Source organism: Vombatus ursinus, unplaced genomic scaffold (genome assembly GCF_900497805.2).
Source record: "Vombatus ursinus unplaced genomic scaffold, bare-nosed wombat genome assembly UNPS02014799.1, whole genome shotgun sequence".
Lineage (NCBI taxonomy): Eukaryota > Metazoa > Chordata > Mammalia > Diprotodontia > Vombatidae > Vombatus > Vombatus ursinus.
This window is the reverse complement of record NW_020954577.1, coordinates 30,178,241-30,190,892: the sequence shown is the minus strand read 5'-3', so window position 1 is coordinate 30,190,892 and position 12,652 is coordinate 30,178,241. Positions and strand designations below refer to the sequence as shown.

Below are 12,652 nucleotides of genomic sequence, written 5' to 3'. Positions count from 1 at the left end.
CTAATTTTGCCTAGGGAGTAAGCATCAGAGGCAAGATTCGAACCCGGGTCCTCTGGCTCCAAAGTTCGCACTCTTTCCACTATAAGATGGTGAGGATGTCAGTGGGGCTGGGGCACAGAGGGCTGCCTAGAGTGATCGTCGGCTTGCTGGAGCTTTGAAAACCGTTGGAAAGCCTTCTCCGAGACGGGGGCTTCTCCAGGCAGTGCCCAGCAGAGTGATCCCATTTTTGAGGGTGGTGAGTCTGGCCCCTTTCCATGAGACTAGAGAGTCATTAGCAGAGAGGAGCAGAAAGCCTCAGAAGTTGGTGTATCGGGGAGAAGCATCTGTACTCTGGGCGAACCTGGTTTGTGGTTTGTGTGCGATGATGAAGCTGTTTGACATGATCCTGGACCAGGGAGCTGAATATTACAAACAGAAGTCTGGCAGGCGGTCGTGTCTCGTGGCCTATTAGAACCTTTTAAGAGAAGCCAGAGGTTTATTATTTTGTGTCTGGCAAGGCGATGTGAATGGGAGGCAGGCCCAGTCGGGGCCGCGCTGCATGAAGCTTCTTTCTGCGGTTCCAGGTGGGCCTGGAAATAAGGTGTCGGTGTGTTTGATTTCTTTTTTGGGGGAGGGGGAGTGAGGGTGTCATCTGCAGAGCAGGGGCTTCTCCATCTCTGTAGGGACGCATACAACGATGTGGATGTGAGAAAGGTGGGGAACAAAAGCTCTGAGAATCCTGTCAAAGCCAGGACTCCTATGTCCCACTGGGCTCTTGAACATACAAGTCTCATGAGGTTTGGAGGCGACCTGAATATTTCCAGTGAGCAGTCAGATCAAGAATGCCATTGTGTATCTGATGAGAACAGAGGGGGTGGGAAGGATGGAGGGGATGGGGAGAAAAGTGTCTTTTATAACGCAAACGCCTTCAGGGAAGGGACCGCTCTGTTTTCATCCTTGGGTCCTCAGTACTTTGCACTAGCAGGCGCTTAATAAATGCAGGTTGACTTGAAATGAATTTGGTATGCCAGAAACAGCCATGGTTTTGGAGTCCCAAGGCCAAGTTGTTACCTACTACTTTTGTGACCTGGGGCAAGTCACTTTACCTCTGGACGTTGGCTGCACCATCTCTAAAATGAAGACACGGGTCCAGACGGCCTCTGAAGCCTCTTCTTGCTCCAACTCCGTGATCTTGTGAATTAAATGTTTAAGGTCTTCTACACTGGCCGTGTATCATACATGTAACTGGGGAGGTCATTAGATTCAGCCAAGGACACAGAGGAGTAGCCTCCTTTGTGTATTTGGAAGAAAAGGTTATGGGGAAAAGAGGCAAACCCACAGCGAAGAGCCATGTTTGGGCTTGGGATTTTTATGAGCCTCCCCCTGGACCAGTAAATTGACTGGGAAACTCTGGTGGTTCTGGGAAAAACTCTTTTATTCTATAACTGAGAAACCTGGTGCTCCATGAGCTGCAGTAACTGTTTGGCAGTGGACGGGGTGCCATGGATGACCCTCCAGGCCTTCCCAGGCCTTCAAAAGAACTAAGACAACCTAGAGCCCCAGACCAGGCACACAAGCTCTCTGTAGGTGGAAATTTCCTTATTAGAAAAAAAGAAGCAACTGATCACTCCTAGTGCTGACATTCCTGGCTGTGAGATCTGTTATCTTGTCCGTCTTCACCAACCTGGACAGGTGGCCATGAAGAGGGATCAAACCCCAACGTTCCTTGGTGCCCCTAGGCCATGTGATAGGGCTGCAAGTAGCAGATCTGCATTGTTAGAGGGAGTTTCCTCCCTGAGAATTCCCTTCTCCAGGGTCAGTCCGATATAATTATATTCAAATGGAGTATTTCTGTCACAGTCACTGTGGAAACAGAAGAGAGCCATTGTGGGACTGGGGCCCATTTTAGGGCAGCTCTGTGGTGCAGTGAATAGAGAGTATTGGGCTTAGAGACAGGAGAATCTGAGTTCAAATCCTGCCTCAGAAATTTTCTAGTTGTGTGACCCTGGGCAAGTCACTTAAACCTCACTCTGCCTCTGTTTCCTCAACTGCAAAATAGGGTAATGATAGAATCCATCTCATGGGATTGTTGTGAGGATAAAATGAAATAATGTATGTGAAGTGTTTTGCAAGTCTTAAAGCACAAAGATGAGCTATTATTAATAATTACTTTGGGTTTTTTTTCTTTTTTGTGGGGAGAGGGAGTTGCCATGGCCAAGGAATTCATCCCCATGTGTCCATACCGCTGGTGATGAGCCTCCCCATACTTAGTGAGGCCTGTCATCAGATAACAAACAAAGTCTGTAGGTAGGGCTGCCATCTTTGAAGTCATTTCAGCATAGAAAAACCTGCTATACCATGTGCCCAACCACCACAGAATGGAATAAACATTTATTAAACACCTACTTTGTGCCAGGTACTGTGCTGAGCACTTTGTAAATATTATCTTGTGCCCTGGGTCATCAGAGTAAGACTTGTGGGGGATAAATAATTATGTCCATATTTTTGGTCTGATCGTGAGAGTTCATTGGTAGAGGGGGCTCCTTGTGAGGAAACCTCCTTCACCTATGCTGATCAGCAGTATCTTAAAGAGTTGCCTGGGACATTGAAGGGTTAAGTGACTCGTCCAAGGTCACACAACCAGTACTGGTCAGGGACAGGGCTTGAACCCAGGTTTTCCTGACTCTAAGTCTGGCTTTCTAACTACTAAGCCGTGCTAACTCATCATTATCATCATTAAATATAAGATCAGACTAAGAACAAAAATAGTAATTATATTTATTGTTGACTAGTATAATTTGACTGTATAATTTGGCTTTGTCTTACTGTTCTAGGCTGTTGTTATTATAGATTTAATATGATATCAATTCAGCAGATAGGAACTGTGATCTTATAAAGCTAGCCCCTGGCACAGAGCTTTGCACATTGAACTGAATTAGATCTCTACCATGGCTTCGAAGCGTGACAACTGGCAACAGTCATAACAACAGCATATAGTTAGCTCTCTAGATGAAGATAAATTCTTGATAACCTAACAGACAGAAGACATCCAGCTGGTACAAAAGTCATGCTCAGCCCCCACATCCAATGGCCAGAGACACACACACGTGCTCCGCCATGTTCGCACTTACCCAGGCTCTGGCCCTTCCTGGGAAAAGCCCTGCTGTTTGTAGATGGGGAACCAGTTGGAAGGGGGGCTGGAGGAGGTTAGCCTTGTATCACCTGCAAAGTGGATAATCCATTCACAGAGGACTGAAAGTTGACCACACCCTGGATATAGAAGTCACTTGTCCTCCAGAGAATGCCCAGTGCTCACACGGGCTTGAGCTCAGCTGACCTCTCAGCAGCCCTGAGAGGACAAGTAGGTTCTATTATCTGCATTTGCCAGATAGATGATTTGCCCTGAAGCACACAGCAAGTAAGAATTGACTTTGATTAAGTAATGAACTCAATGAATTCACCTTTATTAATCACTGTTTCTATGCAATCCTTTTTTGCTCATTTGCCACAACAAATGAATATAATAATCATCATATAACACCTACATCTATGGTACTTTCAGGCTTAGGAAGGGTTGAGATCCCAACAACCTGGTGAGGCAGGTCTAATAATAGTATTAGCCCCTTTTTAGAGATAAGTAAATCAAGTTGACTCACAGTCACATGGATATCAAGGGCAGAAGCTGAGATTTCAGCCCAAGTCTCTTGCTGACTCTTCCTTCTACTTCTCTTTATATAATTCAAGTCAACAGTTTAATTCAGTGGACATTTATTAAGCTCTTACTAAGTGTCTGGCAATATGCTAGTGCTGTGGAATGACAAGAATAAAGCAGCCCCTGCCCTCAGGAAACTCCCACTCTACTGAACAACATGCACACAGAGAAGTGAATGCAAATGTAGATGAAGTCAGGGTTTTGAGAGAGATCCTGGGAAGAATCAGGAAAGGTCTCAACATCATCATCATCACCATCATAATGGTGATAATGGTGATGATGGTGATGATGATGGTGATGATGGTGATGATGATGATGATGGTGATGGTGATGATGATGATGGTGATCATGAAGATGGTGATGATAATGATGGTGGTGATGATAATGATGATGGTGCTGATGATGATGATGATGATGATGATGATGATAGCTGGCATCTATTGTAGGTTTTCAGGTTTGCCAAGGGTTTTAGAAATATCTCATTTCATCTTCATAACAACCCTGAGAGGTAGTTGCTGTCATTATCCCCATTTTGCAGATAAGGAAAATGAGGCCCTGAGAGGTTAAGAGACTTGGCCCAGGATCACATAGCTGCAGGTCTAGCACTGTGTCTGCTGTGCTTTGGGGTGAATTCTTGGAGGTGGGTGTGAGACAGGAGGACATTCCAGGCATGAGCAGAGACAGGAGGTGGGGGATAGAATGCCAAGTTCAGGGACAGCAAATAGGCCAGTCTGGATGGTATGTTGAGTGCATGGAGGGGGTGATGTGAAATGAGTTGATAGGTTGGAGCCAGACGATGAAGGGATTAATGTCCTTCATGGACATTTGGTTTCAATGCCAAGCAGCGGAGTTTGTACTTCCTCTTAGAGGCAACCGAAAAGCACTAAAACCTGTGGACCAGGGAAGTGACATCATGGGATCCATGTCTTAGAGGAATCATTTTGGCCACTGTGCAGAGAATGGATTAAATCGAGGAGAGGCTAGGCACATGGGGGCCATTTGGAGGTTACTGCAGCCATCCAGGTGTGAAGTCATGACAACCTGAAGTAGGGTACGGGTCATGTGAGCAGAGAGGAGGGTATGGAGGCCAGAGAGGCTGACTCAACAAAATCTGGCAAGTGATTGGCTGTGGAGGGTGACTGAGAATAAAGAGTCAGCAGTGACTCTGAGGTTATAAAACTGGGTGACTGGCAGCATGGTGGTGTAGCTGGTGGCATAGCTGACTCTGGAGTCTGGAAGACCTGAGTTCAAATCTGGTCTCAGACATTTACTGTCTGTGTGACCTTGGGCAAGTCACTGAACCCTGTTTGCCTCAGTTTCTTCATCTGTAAAATGAGCTGGAGAAGGAATGGCAAACCATTCCAGTGTCTGCCAAGAAAACCCCAAATGGGGTCACCAAGAGTCGGACATAACTGAAATGACTGAACAACAACAAAGCTTCATGAAAGCACGCTTGGTTTCTTATCAAAACATATTCCCAAGAGCCTAGCACCACACTCTGCCCACCATCAGGGCTTAATAAAGGAAAGGGAGAACAGCAGCCTATATATTGTGCTAAGTGATTTGCAGATATTATCTCATTTGATAAATATATGTTGAATTAAATGTGTACGATACGATAAAGTGCCTTTGCCCTCTGAGGACTGATCATGGGCAGGAGAATGGGAGGGGCTGCCGAAAAAGAGAGGGCCTGGTCGCTGTGACCTCACTACGCTCTCCCCGCCAGCTGGTCCTCAGGGGGACCCAGAGTGAAGAGTTGTGCTGGGGTTGTTTTCCCTTTCTTGAACTGGCTAGACTGGGCGCCAGGAGGGGGTCACTGGCACTCTGCATTCCTGACACCCTCTTCCCCTGACCCCTTCCCTGGGTGCGCCCACCCCCTCAGCATCAGGTCCTGCTCAGGTTGTGCAGGACAGTCAGGATGGGCTAATTCATGCTTTAACCTCACTTGTATCTGGATGGAACTGTCCAGTCAGGACCCTCAACCTTCCCGATATAAGCAAGCTGCGAAGGACTTGTTCTGAGCTCTGCCTAGTTTTGCCTCTCTGGGGAAGGAGGGAGGGAGAAAGCAAAGGAAGATCTCGATGTCTAGTCAGTAGTCTGCCTTCCCTTTTGCATCGAGGACAGATCAAAAAGCTGAGGGTAGGGAGGGCCTGGAGGAACAAGAAACAGCTCAGGTTGGGTGTCCTAACCAGCACCATTCTCACCAGCTCCATGCCCCTAGAACTGATGGGACAGTGAGACATGAAAACATTCTAAATGGCCCTGTGGGATCTCATCAATGCAGACTGACCCCATCCCAGCCTGCCTATCCTGGGCCCCTCTTGCTCATGTCCTTCCAGCACATTACCAGCTAGCATGGATCACAGAGTGACAGCCAGAAAGGCCTTCAGAGGCCACCCAGGGCTGGTTTCTTCCATTTTAAGGAGAGGAAAACAGAGGCCCAGAGGAGACAAAGTGATTTGCCCAAGGCCACACAGAGCAACAGGTCCTCTGACTCTGAAGCCAGCTCTTCCCACAGTACCAAACTGCCTGTGTTGGGAGACCTTCCTCATCTTCTTCTGGTATTTTGAGGATAACAGTGGAGCCCACAAACCATGAACATAAGCATTGGAGACATAAAAACAGACCTGCTCCACTGAAACCACCACAGTTGTTCAGAGGAGGACGTCTGAGTGCTAGATACTTGGGGAGCGCCTCCTAACTGCTCTGCATTCATCCTCCCGCCCAACTCAAATAGCCCCTTTTCCATGAAGCCTTCCAGGCTAGCCCACAGTGGCCTCATGCATCTTCACTGACACTTAACTCATCTCTGACCCTGTGACATCCATCACCTGATGGCTCATCTTCTTATTTGACCTAACATGCCCATCCCCTCTGCAGATTTTCCCAGAACACATGGGCTCTCTTCCGTGGCCATCACTGCCCACCTTATACCATACATTTCTGCGCATCCTCCGGGCTCCTACCAGGAATTACATTAGCGACAAATATAGCTGACATAGAGTTATAAATAATAATGATAACAAATATCATTGTATGTAAAAACAGTAAGCATATGTATAATAATGAACATAATGCTTTGAGGGGAGCTACATGCATTATTTTATTTGGCCCTCACATAGCGGGTATGTATCAGAGACAGGATTTGAACTCAGGTCTTTCAGATTACAAGGGAGAGGGATGGGGACTGGTCCTGAGAATTCATTAATATAGGGAACTCCCTCCACCAGTGTAGATCACCACCTTATTTGCTGCGTACAGTTTGAGCATTACCTGGAATACTGGGAGGTTATAACTTCCCCAGGTGGGACATGAACTAGTTTTTTAGCCTGCAGGTTGGCTTCCCATCCACCTTATCTCTCCATACTCTGGCCCTTTATCCTCTACACCAAGGCCTCAGAGGGTAGGGACTGTCTTTGTTCATCTTTCTATCCCCAGCACCTAGCCCAGTGCCTTGTGCATAGTAGGTGTTTAATAAGCACTTATTACAGTTAAATGGACAGAGCTGGGTCCATAGTAGGTGCTGAGTAAAAAGGTGTTAGGACAAGGAATGAATCAGGTAGGCAGGATTGGACAGGTACATTACTGCAGTGAATGAAGCCGGACATCTCTGGAAAGTCTTCAGGGAGGAGATGCATGCAGGATCTTGAAGGAGAAGGAGAATATGTGAAAGACTGTCCTGGATGTTCCAAGCCCAAGTGGGGAAGGGGTTGGTCTTGTGTTAGAAGGAAGGTTGTCTCCAGGACTCTGCTGCCCCAGTGGGCATTTACCCAAATGTAGGGGTATTAGGTAGCCTGTGTACTTGGTTCTCTTTTAAGGTGGAAGGGAGTAGGAAACTCTACCCAGTGACCTAGCATCATCTTCCCAGTGGGCTGAGATTTGTGCCAGGCATTCCACCCTGGATGGTTCCATGCTGGTGATAGCTGCCGTATGCTAAGAGGTAAGGGTTTTGGACTGGCTCTTAAGAAGACTGGGTTTGGTTCCCAGCCCCAGGCCTAGATAAGTCCCTACACATCTCTTGGCCTCAATGTCTTCATCTGTACAGTGGGGAAGGACCAGGAGGGGCTGAATTCGATGTGCTTCCTCCTGGATTCACTTAGAGGACCTGGGCACCATAGGCTGGCTTTGAAGATGGTGCTTCCTGGGGGTGCCGTCCCCAGAGACTTCGAACCTTCCTTGTAACACAAGTAAAGGTAAGTTCCTTGAAGGCAGGGACTGTTTTGGTCTCTGTGTTCTCAGAATTTGGCAGTGCCTGGCACATAGTAGGTGCTTCATAAATGCCTGTTGATTGATATGTATCCTTGGTGTCTAGCATAGTACTGGAAACATAGTAGGCACATAGTAAATGTCTGCTGATCGATTGATTAATTGTGAAACACCTAATTGCTCTTGGAGAGAGTTATTTCCTGATATTAAATATATAAACATTTAAACTTAATAATGATTTTAAGATTTGCATAAAAAAAAGAAGTGTTGCTCATGTCATGCTCTTCTCCCCCACCTCCTCCACCCCTCCCTGTGTTGGCCTGTCCAGTGGCTTTCCGCTCTGCCTGACCTTGATCTCCTTCCTATGAGCAGGGATCTGCTCGGATGTCCTTTATTACATCCTTGTGCCAGCAGGGGGCACCACAAACCTTGGAAAATGACTGGGGGCCTCCAGCCCTCCTGGCTAAGTGAGCAGATTGCTTGCAGGGAAAGTGGCCAGTCCCGTCGGCAGAGGATGCAGGACTAAGGACTGAGAACTAAGGGAAAATATTCCCAGACCCCCCAGCCCACTTCCAGTTCACAACCCAGTTCAGACAGGAACCTTTCTGAAACCACTAATGATGGGCAAGGGTTACTGTCCACCCCAAGAAAACTCTGCCTTGGGTTTCACCCAGCTGGGGATAGATCTCCCTCTCTGTCTCTCTGTCTCTCTCCTCTCTGTCTCTGTCTTCTCCCTCTCCCTCTTCCTCTCCCTCTCTCTCTCCCTCCCTCTCTGTCTCTCTCTCTGTCTCTCCCTCTTCCTCCCTCCCTCCCTCTTTCCCTCTCTCCTCCCTCCTCTCTTTCTCTTCCCTCCTCTCCTTCTCTCTCTTCCTCTCTCTCTTCTCTTCTCTCTCCCTTCTTTCTTCCATCAGTCTTCCTTCTATCTGTCTCTCCTCTTTTTGTCTCTCTCTCCTCTGTCTCTCTCCTTCCTCTCTTTCTCCTCTCTCTATTTCTATATCTCTGTCTCTCTCTCCTCCATCTGTCTCTTACACACACACACACACACCACAACGCAACACAAAATGATGAGTTGGTCTCCCCACAATAATAAACCCTGGAGCCCTCTGGAAAACTCTAACTCAGCTTCAAGGACAAGTGTAACTTAAAGGATCAGATGAGCACAGATCTATTAGTCAAAGGGAGGTGGGGGAGGGAAGGAAACAAGTATTTCTGTAGCACCTACTATGTGCCAGGCATTGTGCTAAGCACTGTTTACAAATATTATCTCATTTGATCCTCACATCAGCCTTGCAAAATAGGTGCTATTATTATCCCCGTTTTACAGATGAGGAAACTGATATAGACAAAGGTTGTCACTTGGCCAGGGTCACATAGCTAGTAAGTGTCTGAAGCTGGATTTGAATTCAGGTCTTCCTGACTCCAGGAAATCCAAAGAGGCCTTGGAGTTCATCTAGTTCAACACCGGCCCCCCTCCGCATTCTACAGGCAAGGAAACCAAGGCTTGATGGATGAGGTGACTGCCTGAGGCCCCACAACTAGTTAGCGGCCAAGCAGGGAGCTTGAGGCCAGGGTATCGCAGAGTTTCTCAGTCAGAACATTGTCTTTCTCCTCTTCAGAGTGCTCTTGGTTCTGGGTTATTAGAAATACATGATAGAAAGATAGATAAATGATAGGTAGGTAGATAGAAAGATGATGGGTAGAGAGCTAGATAGATGGGTGGATAGATGATAGGTAAGTAGATGGATGGATGATAGCTAGGTAGGTAGGTAGATAGACAGACAGACAGACAGACAGATAGATAGATGGCAGATAGATTGTACTCGAAGTCTCCAAGTCCAGGGTCATAATCTCTGCCTGCCTTGCTTTCGCTCTCCATCGAGTGCTGTTACCCAGAGTCAGTTGGACAGAGCAAGATCGCCTCTCTGGGCCTGGAGCATCTTGGGCTTGGACCGCCGCATTCACAGCTTACCTCTTGGGAATGCTGTCAGGCTCCTGAGTCACTCAGGTTTGGCAAGCGCTCCATCACTGAGTGTCCTTGGAATGTGACTGCCATTTTTTTGATACTTTGGATCAATAATGAGTAATAAAAATTATTATTCCATCTTTCTCAATGACATCTGGTATTTATGTAGCACTTTGTTTTTCATCCAGACTTGTGATTTCATCAGTGTGGGGGAACTCCCAGTGTGGAAACTCTCCATCCTGGTCTGATTGGCAGCTCATCTGCTTAAAGGGTTTCCTGAGTCCCTGACCATGGTCACATAGTAAAGTGTGCACCAGAAAAAAAGACTCTGCCTTTGACCGTGCCATGTTCCTTCTTACCTTTCGAGCTACAGTCTTTTTTTTATTTGCTATCTCATTTCAGCCTTACAACAGGCCAGTGAGGGGGATATTGCACATTTTGTTTTCCCCATTTTACAGATGAGGCAACTGAGGTAATTTCTCCATGGTCACATGGCTAGTAAGCAGTAAGAGGCAAGATTTGAACCCAGCTCCCCCTCTCTGAATCTGGCATTCTATCTTCTGTGACTCGCTTTCTATCAAAAATCATCTCAAGTAACAACAGTAAGAGCAGAATTGATTCAGTTCCTAGAATCACAGAACTTCCCGGGTGGGAGGGGAATCTTAGAAATCACCAAATCCAAGCCCCCTCCTTTATGGCTGAGGAAAAAGACTGGTACAAAGACACATGCTCCATTGGGGACAGCTGGAATCAGAACCCAGGGGTGCTCGGGTTCTCCTTTAGGAACCAGAAGGAAGACAGGGCAAGAAGGTTTCTCCTTCCCAACCTAGCCTCTTTGGTATGCTCAGCTGCCCAGTGTTGGCAAGGCCTTAACAACTGAAGCAAGCCCGACGCAAACGGCATTTTCTGCTCTCCGTGGACGGCGGGGGTGGATAAAGGAGCTTTGCTTCAGGGCGCCAGCCTCCCACAAGCCCAGGTCTAGGACAGAGTCAAAAGGGCACCAGAGTTAAAGCCACTGGACCTGCTTTAAAGCTCGGGCTCTGCTATTCAGACCTCCGGCCAGTTGCTTCTCCTCCCTGGGCCTCAGTTTGCCCATCTGTCAAACGCGGGGGCTTGGACTAGCTGGCCCCTTCCAGCTCTTCCTCCCAGAGTCAGTGGGGAGAAGGAGGAGCAGAGGTAGGGGGAGGATGCTCAGGGTTGGCTAGAGATGCCCCCGTAGGGGAGGGATGAAAGGGGTGGAGAGAATCCTGAAGGGATGCCCTCTTTTTCGGAGCAGGGAGGGTAGGGGGCAGGAGAGGGAGGCAGAGACTTACTTACAGAGGATTGCGGACCTCAGGCAGCTCCCTGCGCAGGGAGATCTGCTGGCTTAAGGCTTCGTTGAAGCCATAGGTGTCCAATCCAAACGTGTCCGGCTGCTCTTGCCCATCGTCTGCCTCAGAGTCCGGCAGGGAGAGGCCCTCCAGCTCGGCCCCCCAGTGCAAGGCCGGTCTGTCCAGGGCTCCCTCCTCCAGCCTCCTGCCCGGCCGCTTGACCAGCCGGTAGCCCCCTCTCTTCCTGGTCTGGCTCTGGTTCCTCCTGTCCCTAGGGGAGGCCACGGCCATCAGGAGCTCATCCTCTTTCAGGGAGATGAAGGGGGCCAGGCCCTCCAGGGGGTAGTACTCCTGACTCTCTTCCTCAGTCTCCAGCACCCAGTCCTGGGGTTTGCCAAAGTCCACCTGATAGCCCACTTGAGGGCTGGGCTTCTCAGCCTGGGCCGAGGGATCCCCGAAGAGGTCCTGAGGGGGCGGGTGCAGCACGGTCACCGTCACCAGTAAGCATCCCAGCATCAACACCACCACCAGAAACTGCAGCCTGCGGGGCCAGGCTCTGGAGCGCCTCCTCAAGAGCATGGTGCACGAGGTCCCCCAGTGCAGCAGGTCATGTTCGTCCTGTCCCAGAGGTCTGCCGGACCCTCGCTTAAGTGGCCCCCGGGGCAGGCGGCCTCCAGCGGAGCAGCTTCCTGGGGCTCCCTCCCACCAAACACGTGCCTGTCACTTAACGTGGTCTCACGCCTCCCTCCAGCATCTGCCAGCAGTCTGGAGTACCTGCCGGCTGCAGATGACTCCGCTCTCCTCGGACACACGCTTGAACCCTTCCCTCCCCTGCAGAGTAGTTCTGTTAACTGCTCATAAGCCCCCTGGGGCTGACCTAAGCTTAGGTTTCCCTGCCCACCCACACCTCCCACCACCACCACGGTTGCCCCTTTTCTTTATCTTGCAAACAATTTTTAAAAATTATCGGTCCATCTTTCTCAATTGCTTCTTCCACTGTGTTTTCCTGCCCTGGCCAAGTTGCTAATAGATGCCCGGGGTGAGCTGGGTGGGCCTTCTCCCAAACAGCTTTGACAGCCGCAGTTCCCTGTTTTGATGGTTCAAGGCAGGTCAGATCAACAGATGTAAACGAGTCAGCCCCTGACTTTCTTTCACACAGAGCTCCAGCACTCAGTCAGGGAGCCTTTGGCCAGACATAATACAGAGCAAAGTGGGTGTCTTTCTCTCGGTCCTAATGCCCTCACTGTTCCTTGGCCTATCCCAACTCTGCAGAGCCTGACTTGTGGAGAAAATGAAAGCAGGGACTCTGCCAAAACCAGATCAAAACAGGAACAACTCAGGAATCCAGATTACAATCTCTTTCTAGAACGGATTTCTTTTCCTTCCAGAACTTACAGAGGAAGTTTTTCCTTGCTGCTCTCCCCCATGCTTCCCTCCCTTCCCTCCCATTATAGAAAGCCTGCAGCATCCCCAGGAGGTGGG

The 12,652-nt window shown here is 48.7% G+C and overlaps 1 protein-coding gene across 2 annotated transcripts in view; it reads right to left on the bottom strand.

Annotated features, from left to right (window-relative positions):
* The window catches only part of GALNT15 (polypeptide N-acetylgalactosaminyltransferase 15), a 46,287-nt gene extending 33,839 nt beyond the window's left edge, over positions 1–12,448 (bottom strand). The window contains exon 1 of one of the 2 annotated variants that reach the window (XM_027872332.1): positions 11,178–12,448. In XM_027872332.1, the coding sequence (XP_027728133.1) occupies positions 11,178–11,749 (572 nt within the window). In that variant the 5' untranslated portion in view covers positions 11,750–12,448. The remainder of the gene's footprint in view (positions 1–11,177) is intronic. The other variant, XM_027872331.1, reaches the window with a different exon arrangement.
* Between the last annotated feature and the right edge of the window lie 204 nt (positions 12,449–12,652).